The following is an 18,656-nucleotide window of genomic DNA, read 5'->3' on the forward strand; positions in this document are numbered from 1 at the left end:
TTTGGCGTTGTGTATCGATGAATGCAAGAGGAAAAGTTGTGACAGCATGTTGTTTGTTTTTCAACAATTCTCAAGCAGTTTCTGAAGGCATGAGGGTTGGTAACATGGGGGGGCAGAGATTAAAGACAATTTGACATTAAGAAATGGGGAGATGAGGAGCTTTGTTATAATTCAACGTTACAGTTTGTGCAATTCTGGAAGTCAGTGCCGAAAGCAGGGTGGAAGGAGATTCAACAATAACCTTCAAAATGAAAATGGATATACTAGTGAAAAGAAGAGTGGGGAAAGAGTTTGTCAAGTGGGACTATTAGAAAGACCTTTCAAACAGTCAGCATAGGCTTGATAGGCCAAATAGGCCTCTGGTGACTCTCCAGAGCTTCCAAAATGGAACTGGACCAAAATAGTAAGCCATTTGTGACTATGCAGTGTTCCAATATGGTCCCTGAATAATGATAACAGTGAATAGGTTTGTGATTTTACGCCAATCTTGGGTGCACCACCTCGATGAGGAGTATTCCTTACCAGTTTAACTCGATGCCCAGGCGTGGTCGTGATCTCCCAGGTGCACTCCTTTCGACTGGTGTACTTATTGGGCCAGTTGGGGCTGGTGATGGTGCCCGAAACGCTGTTGATCTTGTGTTCACATCCAGCTGCAGTCACAAGAAAGTTAGATCATAAGATCAAGAAACAGGAGAAGTCACCTTGAACCTGCTCTGTCTTAACTTCACATTCCCATCTGGCCCCCTTGACTCTCTTGTCAGTCTGGAATCTGGTCAACAGCCTGGAGTCTAGCTAAAGACCCTACCTCTCCACTCCGGGAAACAGAATTCCAAACACTGACAACCCTCCGAGAAAAGAACATTTTCATCTTCAATGGAAGACCCCCTTTGAAACTGCGCTCTCTAGTTCAAGGCTTCCCCAAGAGGGGAACCATATTCTCAGTGTATACCTCCTCAAACCCCCTCAGAATTTTATACATTTCAATCGTATCATAGCTTTCGAATGCAGCCCCAATCTGCTCAACCTTTCCTCATATGACATGCCCTTTGTTTCAGGAATCAGTCTAGTGAATTTCCTCTGAACTGCTTCTAATCGCATTAACACAACACCCTCGGAATGAATGACTGGGGAACAGTCCAGCTTGCAGGCTTGCCTGTTACAAGAGTGACTGGCAGCAGAGACTCTGCTTTGGAAAATACCTGCTCTTTGCGAATGGTGTGGGTCAATGCAAATGAGCAATCCCATGGTCGTCATACCTTGCAGTCGGCAGAAACCATTCGTACCCTGCAACTATCCTCTGCTGACTGAATTTTGCTGAAGACTCACAGGTTTAAACATTTTGTCCACAGCCTTCCCTTCATTCAGAAGCCGGGTGGTGCCAATTCTCACTCTGTGAATTAAAACTGTTGGGATATTGCCCACCCAGGGGGAGCAGTACCATGCATCTTCCAGTGCAACACTCCCACCTTGGGATAGGCAGGTTGGAGCTCTCAGGGCCCTGCTTCATCTCATGTGTGCGTTGGAGGTCAAAGATCACTCACCTTCCTTGCAATCATGCTTGTTCTCATGAAGCATGAAGCCGCTGCGGCACTGACATGTGTAACTCCCAAAAGTGTTGACGCACTCGTGCTGGCAGCCGCCATTATCCTTTGAGCACTCGTCCTTGTCTGGAGGAAGGAAAGGTAGGGAAGCTCAAGACGCAGTCTCCACAGCTTGACACACAGTCTAAAACTTTGTCCCCGCAAATGATCACTCCAGGAGCTCTGCCCCTCTGTCCAGTTCATCCTCATTCACTGTAATTTGCTTGTTGTCCATAGACAACAGAAAACCTCAGTCAAGGCACATTATCGTGAAGTTACTCCAGCCCCTGATCTCTCATGTGGCTGCACAGTGTGCCTGTCAAACAATCCCAGCACAGGGTTAGATACAGAATTAAGGTCTCTCTACACAACAACAGAAATTTGCTGGAGAAACTCAGCAGGTCTGGCAGTATCTGTGCAGAGAAAGCAGAGTCAATGTTTCGGGGTCCAGTGACTCTTCTTCAGAATTGATGGTCTTGGAAATGATGTTACATATGCTGAAGAGAGGAGTCATAGAATAGAATCATAGAACCCTTACAGTTGGAAAGAGACCACTCGGCCCACACGACCCTCCAAAGACGATTCCAATCAAACCCAGTCAATTACTCTACCAATAACCCTCCACTTACCATGGTTAAGCAACCTAGCCTGCACATCCCTGGACACTATGGATATTTAGCATGACCAATCCACCTAAGCTGCACATCTTTGAACCATGGGAGGAAACCAGAGCACCAGGTGAAAACCCACACACACACATGGGGAAAACATGCAAACTTCACACAGATAGTCAGCCAAGGCTGGAATTGAACCTGGGCCCCTGGCACTGTGAGGCAGCTGTGCTAACCACAAAGTCACTGTGCAGTTCAAAGTGGGTGAAATGAGTAAGCAATCAGTGGAGAAAGAGAGAACAGCAGTTGGCAGACAAAGGGATGTATAATGGTGAACCAGGTAATAAGAAAAGCTGACAATAGGGATCATGAGTTGTGAAAATTGGTTGATTGTGACTACAAGTTCAGGAGTGTGGGAGTGGGTAAAAACACAGAAGAAGGTGTTTAGGCTGAAAGTTATTAAACTCGATACTGAGGCCAGAAGGTTGCAGGGTCCAAGCAGAAAATGACCTGCCATTCTTCCAGCTTACGTTGAGCCTTGCTGGAGCATTGCAGAAAGCCCAGAACAGAAATGCTGTCCAGGGAACACGGTAGTGTGTTGAAGTGGCAGGTAACTGGACGCTTGGGGTCATTTTTGTAGACAGAATGTAGGTGTTTCACAAAGCAGTCACCCAGTCTGTTTCGTCTCTTCAATGCAGAGGAGACCACACATTGCTGTGAACAGTGAATACAACAGACTACATTGAGTGAAGTGCAGGTAAATCACTGCTTCACCTGGAAGATGTGTCTGGGGCTTTGGATAGTGAGGAGGGAGGAAGTAAACGGGCAGGGGTTACAGCTTCTGAAATGGCACTGCCCCATCAAACACTCCCAGGGAAGGTGCAGCACGGGGTTACAGATTACAGCACAATGGTAAAGGAACCAGAGTGAAGATGAGGCACAAGCAATGAACTGTGGTGATGTGAAAATCTCTGCCTGAAACAGTGATTTTCCCAAGGGAGAATACGAGATATCTGAAAAGGGAAAATTTGCAGGGATCTGAAGAAAGGGCAGGAGGATCGGATCTGTCACTCTTCCAAACAGCCAGCACAGGCACAGTGGGATGAACAGTCTCCATTTGTACTCTCTGATCCAGGCAACATGAATAATTTACATGAGCAAGTGACAGAGCAAGCTGTTAGGTACAAAACTACACAGTGTGCAAAATTTGATGTGAGAGTCATTTGGGTCTGGATCCTAAAGGGGGCAGTACTGTCCTTCATTCCATCACTTTTGCTTGCCTGATGCAGTGCTCTCCCCTTTGGTTCTGCTCTGCTCTTGGAAAAGTGGGAAACTTTAAGGGCATCACTTCTTTATCTACTTGCTACTGCGTAAGGCACATTTTCACAGTCACGGAAAAGCCAAATGCCCCCTCAAGATATCTCTGCCAACTATTGAACAAACTGAGCAAGCCAAATAGAACAGGAAAAGCACTGCACCGGGTCAGGGATCAGCTGACGATCTAACTCGGTTCCAGCCATCCTCTCACTCTACACCCCTCGGAAACCTTCACCTTCTCTAACCTGACACCCTTCCGCAATGTCTGCAACATCCTCCAGTGACTTCCTCCAGTCCTACATCCCTTCAAGATCTATGTTGCCTCCTGCACCCTACACCCCTCTGACATCTCTATCACCTTCTCCATCCTACACCCTTCTGGCAGTTCTGTGACCTCCTCACTCAACACCACTCTGAGATCTATGAACTCCTCCAGCCTTTCAATCCTCTGACATCTCTGACCTCCTCCACCCTACACCACTCAAACATCTGTGAACTCCTCCAGTCCTGCAACCTCCAAGGTCTCTATGGCCTCCTGCAACCCTGCACCCCTCTGACATCTGTGACCTCCTCCGCCCTACGCCACTCCAAGATCTCTGTTCTCCTCCATCCTATGCCACTCGAGATCTCTGTGATCTCCTCTATCCTATGCTACTCCGAGATCTCTGTGATCTCCTCCATCCTGCACCACTCCGAGATCTCTGTGATCTCCTCCATCCTGCACCACTCTGAGATCTATGAACTCCTCCAGTTCTGCAACCTCCAAGATCTCTATGACCTCCTGCAAACCTGCATCCCCAACATCTCTGTTATCGCCTTGGTCCTGCACCCCTCTGAGATCTGTTACATCCTCTAGCCCTGCACCCCTCCGAGATCTCTATGGCCTCCTCCAGCCCTGCACCCCTCCGAGATCTCTGTGACCTTCTCCAGGCATGCACCCCGCCGAGATTGCTGTGACCTCCTCCAGCCCTGCACCCCTCTGAGATCTCTGTGACCTTCTCCAGGCATGCACCCCTCTGAGATCTCTGTGACCTCTTCCAGCTCTGCACCCCTCTGAGATCTCTGTGACCTCCGCCAGCCCTGCACCCCTCCGAGATCTCTGTGACCTCCTCTAGCCCTGTACCCCTCTGAGATCTCTGTGACCTCCTCTAGCCCTGTACCCCTCTGCGATCTCTGTGCCCTCCTCCAGCCCTGCACCCCTCCAAGATCTTTGTGACCTCCTCCAGCCCTGTACCCCTCTGAGATCTGTGACCTCCTCCAGCCCTGCACCCCCCTGATATCTCTGTTATCTCCTCGAGCCCTGCACCCCTCTGAGATCTCTGTTAACTCCTCCAGCCCTGCAGACCCCCTGAGATCTCTGTGGCCTCCTCCAGCCCTGCAGACCCCCTGAGATCTGTGACCTCCTCCAGCCATTTACCCCTCTGAGATCTCTGTGACCTCCTCCAGCCCTACACACCTCCTGAGATCTCTGTGACCTCCTCCAGCTCTGCACCCCCCCCCGAGATCTCTGTGACCTCCTCCAGCCCTACACACCCCCTGAGATCTCTGTGACCTCCTCCAGCCCTTTACCCCTCTGAGATCTCTGTGACCTCCTCCAGCCCTGCACCCTCCCTCCCGAGATCTCTGTGACCTCCTCCAGCCCTACACACCTCCTGAGATCTCTGTGACCTCCTCCAGCCCTGCACACCCCCTGAGATCTCTGTGACCTCCTCCAGCCCTTTACCCCTCTGAGATCTCTGTGACCCCCTCCAGCCCTGCACCCTCCCTCCCGAGATCTCTGTGATCAGCTCTGCACCCCACTGAGATCTGTGACCTCCTCCAGGCGTGCACCTCTCTAAGATCTCCATAATCTCCTCCACCCTACACTACTCCGAGATCCCTGCAACTTCCTCCACCCTACACCACTCCGAGATCCCTGCAACTTCCTCCACCCTACACCCTTCCGAGATATCTGTTCCTCCTCCAGCCCTGCACCCTTCCAAAATCTCTATAATCTCTTCCACCCTACACCTCTCTGAGATCTCTGTAGCCTCCTCCAGCCCTGCAACCGTCCGAGATCTCTCTCTCCTTGCACCCTGTAAGGATACAGCTCACGTACCAGAGAAGAAATGGGCCTTGAAACCTTTCTTGGAGACTGTGTTGTCTGATTTAAACTCTATCCTCATATTGTTGTACTGGGATGTGATCACCTCCGGCTTCTCTGCTCCGCAGAATTTGCCATGAAGCTTGGCGTCGGCGGAGAGGCCACTGCGGACTTCGACATAATCATATTTACAAACCTGGAAAGAAACGGATCACAGACCAATCAGATTGATACATCACTTACCACATCAATAGGTAGAATACAATATCAGGATGGATAAGGTGTGCAGCTAGATAAAAACACAGCAGGTCAAGCAGCATTAGAGGAGGAGGGGAGTCGATGTTTCAGGTCAGAACCTTTCATTATGATACAATATCAACAGACCAGATCAAATTGGAGCAAGTCACCAAGCACAACAGATTCCAATCCAGCTTAATTTTACTGTAGGGATACCAATCATTGACCTAAAAGGACACAATATAGCATGGTACAGTATCTAACACATAGTAATACAACAGTGCCAGTGTAAGCCACACCCTGTCCTGACTGAATTCTGACATGGAGAGGGAAGGAAGCAGTCTCTCCCCACAGAGCTTGGTGCCTCATGCATCTTTATAAACTGAAGCAAGTTCAAAACTCCCAAAGCACTTCATCGAAACACCACTAAATATGACATTGAGCGGTGATCAAAAATTTGCTGAAGGATGTAGATATTCAGGATTGTCTTTCGAGAGTAGTGAAATAGAGAGATGGAGAACTTGAGGGAGGGAATTCCAGAGCTCAGGGTCCCAGGCAGTTGACGATGTGGCCACCAATGGTGGAGTGATTAAAATCAGGGGTTGCTCAAGAGGCCAGAATTAGAGGTGTGCAGAGATCTTGAAGGTTTCTGGGGCCTGAGGAGATTCCACAGATAGAGAGGGCCTGTGGCCATGATGGAGGATTTGATAACAAGGAAGGGAATTCAAAATCAAGACATTACTTGACGGAAAGCCAGTGTAGGTCAGTGAGTACAGGAAGAATAGGGGGAACAGAATTCGTTGAATCCCTAGTGTGGAAACAGGCCCTTCGGCCCAACAAGTCAACACCGACCCTCTGAACAGTAGCCTACTCAGACCCATTCTCCTACCCTATTACTCTACATTTACCTCCGACTAATGCACACCTAACCTACACATCCCTGTACACTATGGGCAATTTAGCATGGCCAATCCACCTAACCTGCACATCTTTGGATTGTGGGAGACAACTGAAGCGCCCAGAGGAAATGCACGGAGACATGGGGAGAATGTGCAAACTCCACACAGACAGTCGCTCGGGGGTGGAATTGAACCCAGGTACAATTTGAGTTGAGACACAAAACACGGAGATTTGGATAAGGTCAAGTTTACGGAGGGTAGAATGTGCAAGACCAGTTAGGAATGCAGTGGAACAGTCAAAGTGGAGAAGTAATAAAGGTGTGAATGAGGGTTTCGGATGCAGACGAGCAGAAAATGGACCAAAGTTCTTGAAACAGACAGTCTTCCTGATGGCACAAGCATGAATCAGGAACTGACCTTAGGGCTAAAGGTACAGATGGTTTAATCTCAACAGTTGCTGGGGAGATGAACGGAGTCAGTAGCTAGGGGATGAAGTCTGGAGTGAAGACCGAGAACAGTGCTGAGAACAGAGTATGATGACCGATGCATGCTACACTCCCCTGGTCATCGAAGGTGTGATTCACTGCTTCGCAACATTTCCAAGGGCTAAGGCCATCCACCTGTCAGGGTTATATATCCTTCCCTTCCTTCTCTGAGTTCTCACCTTGTTCAATGCACTGTGCCAGTGCAGGTTGAGACGGAATGGGCAACTCTGTTGTCCTCAGGAGGTGTGTGACAATTTGCTGTCCTCTAATCATCAGCAATTGAACCTTTTATCTTCCATTGATTTCTTGTACTCTTGGGGTCTCTGTTCAGCTGTGTAGTGCTTCGGGTGGGTGCCTTGACTCCAATAAGCCAGCAGCCATTGCTGATGGTACAGCCAGCCGTGACTCAGCAGGGGTTGCACTCACACAACAGAGGTGCAAGATTGTGGGTACATGCCCCAGCATCAAAATCCAGGCTGCCACTCCCATACTGAGATAGTGACACTGGTCAAACAGGCCAGAAGACGAGGTGTTAAACCAAGGGCCCTTATGTGCTTACTCAGAAATGTACTGCTTTGCAGCATTCTCCAACAAGAGCAGGGGATATCTCCCCAAGTTATGACCTATATTTATTCCACAGGCAATATAACAAACAAAAACGGATTAATCTGGTCATTGGTCGCTGCTTGTCCCACTTCGCCAGTGACCACACTTCATTCCCACAGCCCGTTGAGATATGTGCAAATCACTACCCAAACGCAGGTCTTTGGCTCATCTCGCACTGGCCTTTGCTCTGAGTAAATACTCACATCATTGCCTTCGATCTCAAAGAACTCAAACTGGAGGGAGATGCGATACTGGGTCGGTGCCACGACTTGCCAGACACAGTTCTTGTTGGGTGGGTATTCCTTGGGCCACCCTGGGCTGGTTATGGAGCCATTTAGCTTTGTCAGGAAACCACCACACGCGGCTGCAATTAATAAAACACCATTACTCCAGTAAAAAGCAGAATTTGCAGCAGGAATTCTGTTTCCAAAAGAGAACATCTTCCAGCTGGGCAAATACAGCCCAATTACTACATACCAGAGGGAGGTCTGGCACTAAACACTCTGCAGTAACTGAGTTTTTTTTAAACTCCTCCTTGTTTGTTTATTCCTTATATCTCCATCTCGAGGCTCAGTCACCCTGTTCCCAAGTAATTTAGTACCAAACTCTCGCCCACTATCGCCCACACCAAGCATTTAATTTACATTCACTGGCACACTCAGACACACTGGCTTCAGGGCAGTGCACCATGTTGCTCGCAGCTGGCCAACAAGTTTTTCTGCTGTGCTTCTGTGGCATCGGAGGATGGGACATGACTCTCCCAACCACTAGCCGCACCTTCAACACTCAATGGTAACATTGAACCTGGCATCAGAGCACTTAAAGCACTGGGGCTGGCACATTCCAGCAAGGAGCATCTCAATTCTAGGATGATGGCTGTCTTTGGCCTCAGCTTCTCTCCCACATCCATCAGAAAAGGCATTCACTCTCCTCTCTCCTTTCAAAGTTCTCTCTTTGATTTGCACCGCATAATGGGGGTTGGAAGAATATTGGGATTATTGAAGGACTACTAATCCAGAGACCTGGATGTTTTGGAGGCCAGGTTCAAATCCCACCTTAAAGCTTGGGGCATTCAAATTCAACAAACCAATCAGGAATAAAACCCGAGACTCATTAATAATGATGGCAAAACTACTGGATTGCCCTATAAAAACAAATGGATTCACTGGTTCCCATTAGGGAAGGAAATATGGTTTACATGCATCTCCAAACAGACAGCAACACAGTGCACTCTTAACTCATCCCCAAAAAGAGTGGAAACAAAATCCCTCTCTTTCTCACCTTCACAGCTTCTCTTGTCGTTTGCCAGCTCGTAGCCAGGATCACAGGCACACTTGTAACTGCCCAGTGTGTTAACACAGCGTTGCTCACACCCACCATTGTCAGGCCGGGAGCACTCGTCCACCTCTAGAATAAAGACAGCAAAGAGATCAGCACCAGTTGTGTCTGTGCAGAAACCCCCTGTAACTACACGTAGAGAAGAATGGATCATTTTGCTTTTCACTGAAGGGTAAGAAGGGCAACTACCCAGATAGAGAGGAAAATCCAAAATAGGAGCCCCTCTTTCCATTTCCACTGCTGAGAGCTGGTGTTTCAGTCTTCTTTACCCTACTTACTAATAGAAGGCAGCAATGCTATCTCAGGCAGGCAAACCAACTCCCTGGCTTGGGTGATACCAGTGACATGTGGCTTTGCTAGGAACACTGATGATTCCACATCCCCGACATGTATATATTGCAGGAAGAGTGCACCCAGTTGAGCCAGAGGTCAACGGTATATTTCAATGGTCACTTTCCCACCAAATGCAAGCAATCTCCCTGATGATGCTGAATGCTTTGAAAGGCTGATTATCCTTCCCTGGCAAGTTCTATCCACTCCCTGTTTTCCATGGAAGGCTCCCTAATCTAAGGTGAGTCAACGATTTGCACCCGAATGACACAGAGAACGGGAACAGCTTGTTCCTGGGGGTGGCCAGAGTTGGTTTTACTCCGTTCCTGAATCACGCTTTCAAACAGAAATTTGGGGTGATATTCGCCTTTTTATTCCTTCCTACCGGCATGTTTCGTCACCTGAGGTACTGCCTTTAAAGTTCTGTGAAGTTTCCTTTCATAATCCTTGATATGTTCTGTGGACTTTAATACAAAATGCAGGGTGTGGCAGATCTTTATTTTTTGTTCTGTAAACTAAGGAGACCTAAATTTTGCAACACTCTATAATTATTTGTACACTTCAATGTTCATAACTCTGCAACCCTTTAAATATGTTGTACTTAATTTTTATTTTAATGATTGCCTATAACTATGTCTGTAATTATACCTATTGTTATGTCTATAATGTTGCGTCTATTGTTGTCTCTAATTATGATTACTTATTTTATTTGTATCATCACCACAATTCGGCACCTGCTGCCATGATTTTTCAATCATTCAAATAGCTGCTTATCTATCTCTGTTCTTCCACAGTAGTTAGGCTGATTCTACCAAATCCCTTCTCCCAGCTTATCAACTTCCTTTTGCGATTTCTGCATTACCTCCAGTGCTTCTCTTTAGGTAGAAAGAAGCCACAGGGGCTCAGTGGTTAGCACTGCTGTCTCACAGTGTCAGGGACCTGGGTTCAATTCAAGCCTCAGGTGACTGTCTGTGTGGAGTTTGCACATTCTCCCCACGTCTGCATGAGTTTCTGTCCACAGTCCAAAGATGCGCAGTTCAGGTGGATTGGCTATGCTAAATTGCCCATAGTATTCCGGTATGTGTAGGTTAGGTGCATTAGTCTGGGGTAAATATAGGGTGGGGGAATGGGTCTTTTTGGAGGATTGGTGTGGACTTGTTGGGCCGAATGGCCGTTTCCACACTGGAGGAAATCTATGAGGCAAGAATTGCAAAGTAATTCACGTGCAGCCTGACTTACGCATATTTGTACCATTCCTATTGAAGCCTGTGCACCTCAAAATAAACCCCATGATTTTGTTTGCATCAGAATGTTTTGCCTTTTTCTCTCTTTATTTTCTATGGTGTAGACTGTGCTTTGTCTTCTCTTACCTAAAGCTGACTTGCTGCTCAACTTCCCAGTCTGCACATTTAAAAGCCTTCCTGCCCTTGTCATCAGTGTTACAACTGGCGCCATTCGTAACTTTTGATAATGCTCAAATAATCTTGTGTGTGGTACCTTAATAAAAATGTGATTGACGTCCATATAAACTCAATCCACTGCATTTCCCTATTGATTCTGTCTATTACCACCCGAGGTTGTACCATGCTGGGATTGTCCCAGCATAACTGTCCCCTTTGAAATGCAAGCTATTTCTTCCTATTTTCTCCATGATCTCATCATCTGCTCAGTTGAACCTTAACTCAAATGCTCTCCACTGCAAATGCTAAGCTTATAAGGCTTGCCAACAGAACGCTGATTGATGCTGCTTAAGTACAAATAGGGAGGACAATTCCAAATTGTTTTAGGGCTATGAAAGGTAGGCCCGAGAAGCTTACATGTTTTCTCTAACGAGTATTTTGTAATGAGTGAAAGTGGAATCGGTCTATGTACCCACCTTTGAAGAAGTTTGCGGAGAAGCCTGCTTTGTTAATGGACCCATCCGACACAAATTTCATCCACAATTTGTTGGAGCTCGACTTGATATCATCAGGCTTGTCGTAGCCACAGTAACGGCCAATCAGGGGGCTGTCATCAGTGCTTCCATCACGGACCTCGAGGTAGTCGTATGCACAGCTATCGTGTCTCTCAATCTGCATGGGGAGTAAAACAGCTCCAGAGTTTGCGAGTGAAGCTTCAGCAGAACTGGTGTACGCGCACACACTGAAAAAACACACTGCATATACACAACCCAAATTATAGCACACTGTGCACACATTCAAATGTCAGACTCACGCGTCACCTATGCACACAGCAGACAGACTCTATACTGAAACACACTCACACACGTCAAACCGTACAACATACAACGCACGCAGTGCACGCATTTGATGATATATCTATGACACATACACGAAGCCAGTGTGCCAGAGTTAACGTGGTGAACTGTTGTATTTGAGCAGCTGGTAATTATAGGTTGGAAAGGAGAGATTAGAGATTGATGCAGTGTCTTAAATCCTGAGGTCAATTCAATACATTGCAGTGAGCTGTCAATTGTCTGAGCAAATTACTGTCTGTCATCACTCGTTCAGCATTCTTGAGCAGAACTGGAGCTTATCCCATTAAGTTAGTCACTGACAGGATCTGGTCTCCACCAACATACCAAATATCCTTTCCCTTTCCTGGATACTAATGAAGGAATGGATTCAGTTTGATAACCGCAACAGATCCCATGGCTCCATTTCAAAGAAGAGCATGGGAGTTCCCCCAGGGTCCTGCTCACTATTAATCCCATATCTATCATCATCAAAACAGACAGACCAGTCACTAATACACTGTTGTTTGTTGAACCTTGTTGTGTGCACAGCAGCTGCTGCATTTCATTTATGTGTGAAGCTGACTACAATTCATTGGTACTGAATTGGAAAGTATTTGAATTTAAATTGAGTCAATTATTTGGATTTGAAGTTGGAAATTGAGAATTCAGTTAACTCAACCTGACAGTGTATGATCTATAGGCTTTCATGCAAAACTGAGTGCCCCATAGACCTTTCAATTTTATGGTGTGAAAGAAAAAAGCCTGCAGTTTGTAACTGAATCCCAGGAGGAGTTGCCGCTTACAGGATGGGACAATAGATCTGCAGTGGCAACATCTGATTAGTGATAATGACAGAAAATCCACTTCGTTGTAAGCACACTCTCTATACACAACATGTGTCACAGCAAGTCCAATAAAGCAGCATTGACAAAGGCAACATGGAAATCAGCAATAATGTTGATTTCTGGGTGAAGTGATGTGATAACCAATGACTTTTCACACCTAGCCACCTTGTTTTAATCCACGTTGATGGCACAGTGTGAGAAATGACTTTTGAAAATTGAAACCTACCTCAAATGACTGAAAGCTGAGCCCAACATGGAAGCTGTCAGAGACTCTTATCCTCCAAATGCAGACTTTAGATGGCCTGTAGTCATCGGGGTAATTTGGAGACTGTATCTGTCCAAGATCCTTATTGATATCCCCACCACAAATGGCTGAAATTTAAACACAAGAAAACGTAGCACACTCAGCACTTGCAGCTGCGGTTTTGCTCGGCCTCTATAATCAATCATTGCAGGAGAGTTGAAGTGAACGTTGAGTGACAGATGGACAAGGAAGTGCTAAAGTGATGAAGCATGGCACCTGCCCTCCAAAGGTTACCTGGGACTCCTGCTATTTGATTACAACAGTAACCCCTCCTGCTAAGTGCTGAATGAGGAATGCTGGAAGGAATGATTAAATAGCACAAAACAGAGTAACACTGTTCTGGCTCAGGTAAGGAGACAGATGGAAGCCTGACGACCTGGTGTTAAGCAGCCCCTCCAGGAGAATAGGGAGGATGGTGGAAGTATGTCTGGTGTCCAGTCTTAGGCACTAAGGCAACAGACAGCACCGTCTTTCTGGAGCAACAGCTCACCAACTCAAAGCACAAATGGAAATCTAAACAACTGGTCACAATGTCTTGTCCTACTTTTTACAACTGGCTCGATCTTAGGTTGCAAAGTCATTAAGGCACAAGAAGAGGAGGCTTGGCCCAAACAGTCTCAATCCAGTTTCAACTGCCATTTCTCCTTGGCCACTGTCCCTCCCTATCGCAGCAATCTCCTCTTCCAGGCCCATGCTCCATCCCCACTTCCAAAAGGTCTAGTGTCGAGAGCGTTCTCTGATTTGAAAAGCTTCATTATTTGCAACCATGATTCTAGCTGCCTGGGTCTTGACGTCTGAGATTTCCTTGCTAAACCCATCCACCATTCAATCTCTCTCTGCATTTCTCTCTCAAGCATTCCAACTCCTCCAAACTAATAATTAAACACTTTGAAAAAGTCCAGAATTGTTCCATTATTTCCTGGGATTTGAACCACATAGACACATTGAGGCTAAAAGTCAAACGCAACTGTGAAATCTGAAATTGATCTATTTTTGTTAATTCATTCATGGGATATGGGGTCACTGGCTTGGACTGTATTTATTGTCTATCCCAAGTTGCCTTTGAGAAGGTGGTGGTGATGTGCCTTCTTACTGTTACTGTTATGGGATTACTGTTGTAATCAAAAAACAGGTAAATGGACATAATATGCAAATGATAATGACTGAACTGAATTGTGGGTCGGACTTGAAGGCTGAATGGCCTCCTCCAGTTACAATTTCTGCACTTGACTCTGAAGTTACAGCTGTACATACTGGTCACACTCTGATTGGAGACTGCTACAGAGTCAGAGCTGCATGCAATTCAGGTGAACTTTGTGCGAGTTCTTCCCCTCAGCACGTCATCTTTGTTAAACACTCCTGGACTTTCAAAAAGACCCAATTAGTGAGAGAAATAAAACGAGAAAGACATTTTAAAATTGACAGCACTCTTTTTAAGAGCCTGTGCAAAGAACAGAGTTGCAAACTAATAATTAAACCCTTTGAAAAAGTCCAGAATTGTTTCATTATTTCCTTAGATTTGTACCACACTAGACGCATTCCTACCCCATCTGGCATTGAGCTACTTGGCCTGCACAGGAAATAAAACTCCTGGTGATTTTTCTCCTGTGTATGAAGTTACTTTAAGCTATGCAGCAGCCCTATGGCTATCACAGCACTGCCTGATTACTGATCCTTGGGTCTAGATTGGGAGGGGAAGGGTGCCTCCCCCTAGACAAACCTTAGGCTCTTCACATTCTGCACTCTGATTTTCTTCCACAGTTTCTTTTAAATGAATCCTCCCTGTCTCTTCTCCCTGCCTCAGCCCGCTCAGTACCCATCCACTAGTGAGTTGTGTGGGGGTAGCATACCCAGGGACACTTGCACCAGTTGCACTCTCAGAATCTGGGCCAAATAACCTGACATGAATTTGGACAGTGACTAATCCGCCTAATGCTGTAAAACACAGCTTGCTGCCGTCATGCTGGCCGTACTGAGATCCAGGTGTATATGACAATCAAATAAACACAAACCTTTACTCATACTGGGGGCAGAAATGACAGGTTTTTCCTCATTGGGCTCCACCCTCTTACACCCACCCATTTTCAGATTGTATCCCTTGATTCTCTCACTCTGCACTAACACTTGTCTAGTCCCTTCCTAATAAACTTACTCCATGCCTCTTTGCAAATGGCTGATTTTGAGCAGCTCACTGAGAGTAGAAAAGTGATCTGCATTCTGCTGTTGTCTCTCAGATATACGGGAACTAAGCTGACTCTTTTTATGCATTCTTTCAGGGGATGTTGGTGATATTGGCAAGGCTAACATTTACTGCCCATCTCAAGGGCAATTAGTCATGGGCAGCAAATGCTAACCTTGACAATAACACCAACATCCCATGAAAGAACAAAAGGAAAAAAAGTTGCCCTTGAACTGAGAGGCTTGCTAAGTCTTTTTATTTTAAAGGAGACAGGCTTTTCATTTCAGTCTTATTTAGTGAAATTAAATTGCAACAATTGTGGGATTTGAACCCATACTCCGAATGTATGGGTATGAACCTTGGGGTTACAAACTCAGTGACATTACCATTACAGATTCTTGTCTGCACATACCTCCCCACCTCCCTCCTCTTGTATAGTGCCACTGAATTGGCAGGAATCCCTACAGGGAATGGTGATTACAGCCCTAAGTGCCCAGACAACAAACTTGTCATCCCAAAACAGGCCATTTGGCCTGAACGGTCCAACTTCAATGTGTGCCTCACACAAAGCCTCTTCCCACAATAAAGCAAAAATGCCCAGTAATATTGACTATCCCCTTTGTGGAGTACACTTTCTTCTCAGTTCCCAGGGAGGACAACTAAGTAGGGAAGAAAGAATACCCGTGATTACCCTCATACACGGCGGAGAATCCTTTGCCAACCCAGCTGCTGCTGCTGCGGAACTCAATCCACAGGCGGCTATCCGTGGAGATGAGAGAGGCAGGAACTTTATCTCCGCAGAATCTGCCTGAAGACAGAAAGAGAGAAACATACACTTAAGTGATCGGGTTAACCACAAGCACAAGCATTGCGGGCTGTCATTGCATTGAACCTTAATCGATGCTTCTCTCAATTCCTCTGTCAATTCTCAAGTTGTTAAAGGAATTGCTGAATATCAGAGCTGGAGGACTGAGTACAGCTCTGGTTACTGCACCATATGAAAGAGTAATTACACGAGACATGGCATAGAAGAAATTTACAAGGATGTTACTTGGGCTAGAGAATTTTAGATACAGGACAGATTGAATTGGGTAGAACTATTTTTTTTGAAACAGATGAACCTAGATTAGATTACTTACAGTGTGGAAACAGGCCCTTCGGCCCAACAAGTCCACAACGACCCCCGAAGCGCAACCCACCCATACCCCTACATTTACCCCTTTTAACCTAACACTACGGGCAATTTAGCATGGCCAATTCACCTAACCCGCACATCTTTGTGACTGTGGGAGGAAACCGGAGCACCCGGAGGAAACCCACGCAGACATGGGGAGAATGTGCAAACTCCACACAGTCAGTCGCCTGAGTCGGGAATTGAACCCGGGTCTCTGGCGCTGTGAGGCAGCAGTGCTTACCACTGTGCCACCATGCCGCCCACACAGCGACAACCTAAGGGTCATGTATAAAAATATTCATAGTTTAGATAGAATGGATAGAATTCCCAGAGTCGGGAATTGAACCCGGGTCTCTGGCGCTGTGAGGCAGCAGTGCTAACCACTGTGCCACCATGCCGCCCACACAGTGACAACCTAAAGGTCATGTATAAAAATATTCATAGTTTAGATAGAATGGATAGAATTCCCATTGGTTGAGGGGTCCATAAACCACTGGTGTAATTTTAAATTGAGAATGTTAAAAATCACACAACACCAGATTATCGTCCAACAGGTTTATTTGGAAGGACAACCTTTCGGAGTGCTGCTCCTTCATCAGGTAGCTGGTGAGGCAGAATCATAGGACACAGAATTTATAGCAAAAGATCATAGTGTCACACAACTGATGCAATCCATTGAATAAACCTACACTGCTGTTAAATTTCATCGTGTCATACAACTGACGTGATATATTGAACAAACCTAGATTGCTGTTAAGTGTAATCTATATTTAAATTGAGAGGGAGATGACAATTGGAGGGAAACACATTTTTTTTAACCTGAAGTGGTGGTGGTCTGAAACACACTGCATGAAAGGATGGTCAAGGGAGAAACCCTCAACACATGTAAGAACATTGTTAAACGATCACAATTTTTCGAAACATTTGCATACCACACTTCACAAGTCTATGCACCAAGAGAAATAAGATTGGATGGCAAGTTGTCAGTCAGCACACATGCAGGAGTGGCCTCCTGCTCTGCTGTAAACTGTAATGATTTTGATGCTGAATGAAGGACAAGCACTGAGCCAGGGAAATCTTTGCTGTTTAGTATGCATTTGACAAACAAATCCAGGAAGATAGGGTCTTGAGTTACCATCTCATACAGAGATGCGCCTTATCACCGCTATATTAAAAGATCAGCCAAAGCAAAAACACACAGCGACAACAAAACAGACAGAGGCTGCTTCTAGCAAAGGTGAAGCCAAAACGAACATGCTGAGACAGTCAAACAGGTCTCAACACAGTAGTGGTGCTGCTGTGCCAGATCATCAGATGTAGACAGAGAAGCAATTTCATTGTCATAAAAGGGCAAGAAATTAATTCAGCTGGGATTTAAAACGGAATTTGAAAGATGAAGATATCATATTAATTATCGGCTTCTCAATGTTATCGGAAGTGCAAAGCCAATAAATATCCATCCTCCACCCCAAACACTCCCGGGCGCTGTCTTCTGCTGAAGTATGGCTTCTGGCCAAATTGTTTAGCCTCACAATTCTCAGATCACCCGAATGCTGCGCTCAGCCACAGAAACTCTGAATTACAGACCCCTCCACAGCTCATGGGATGTCAATGTTGATTCTGGCTGCCAGCCTTTTGACTGCAGTAAAAGGGTCCGGACAAGTAGCTTGCCAGGTTGCCAGGAGATTATTCACTGCCGCACCATCCCTCTGAACCAGATGGGAGAACAGTCAGAACCTGTGGTATGAACACCCACTCAAGTTCATAGTCAATTTGTAATAACAAGCTCTGAGGATACAAAGGCGTTTGGAACATCAATTCCACTCGCTTACTGCACCTTTTATCCAATATTTGACAGGGAGAAAGTGAGGACTGCAGATGCTGGAGACCAGAGTTGAAAAATGTGGTGCTGGAAAAACACAGCAGGCCAGGCAGCATCCGAGGAGCAGGAGAATCAATGTTTCAGGCATAAGCTAAAGAAGGGCTTATGCCCGAAACGTCGATTCTCCTGCTCTTCGGATGCTGCCTGGCCTGCTGTGTTTTTCCAGCACCACATTTTTCAACTCCAACATTTGACAGACTTCCACCAACTTGTCTCATTATTACCTCACTACTGCTAGCTGGGTTACCCAGCCTCAATCATCACCTTGCCGTGCCTTTACTATCTGGGGTCTGGGCTTTGAAATATCAAGAAACAAATGCTTTGTCTCATCAAAGTGCGTGCTCGAAGGGGCATCAGTCCCACATTGGTACTTTGCCAGGGGTTGACAGGAGTTGAGCGATTGGTGATTTGCATTGGTACCCATGAACAACCTCCCACCCGCCATACCTCACCCCAGGAAGATCAGAGCAACCGGCATGGCAATAGTGGGAACACTATCACTGTCGTCACACCTTCCTAAATTAGAAATATGGGAAATAGGAACAAATGG

At 46.2% G+C, this 18,656-nt stretch overlaps 1 protein-coding gene across 1 annotated transcript in view; it reads right to left on the reverse strand.

The window, feature by feature from the left end:
• Positions 1–18,656, reverse strand: part of LOC122543176 (bone morphogenetic protein 1-like) — a 132,784-nt gene that overhangs the window by 4,889 nt on the left and 109,239 nt on the right. Inside the window, exons 11-18 of the mRNA XM_043681598.1 lie at positions 15,742–15,858; positions 12,794–12,939; positions 11,363–11,558; positions 9,100–9,225; positions 8,022–8,182; positions 5,607–5,787; positions 1,542–1,667; positions 523–650 (exon numbers count right to left, since the gene is read on the reverse strand). Of these exons, the coding sequence (XP_043537533.1) occupies positions 523–650; positions 1,542–1,667; positions 5,607–5,787; positions 8,022–8,182; positions 9,100–9,225; positions 11,363–11,558; positions 12,794–12,939; positions 15,742–15,858 (1,181 nt within the window). The remainder of the gene's footprint in view (positions 1–522; positions 651–1,541; positions 1,668–5,606; positions 5,788–8,021; positions 8,183–9,099; positions 9,226–11,362; positions 11,559–12,793; positions 12,940–15,741; positions 15,859–18,656) is intronic.

The sequence above is a fragment of the Chiloscyllium plagiosum genome, chromosome 42 (genome assembly GCF_004010195.1).
Source record: "Chiloscyllium plagiosum isolate BGI_BamShark_2017 chromosome 42, ASM401019v2, whole genome shotgun sequence".
NCBI classification, from domain to species: Eukaryota; Metazoa; Chordata; class Chondrichthyes; order Orectolobiformes; family Hemiscylliidae; genus Chiloscyllium; species Chiloscyllium plagiosum.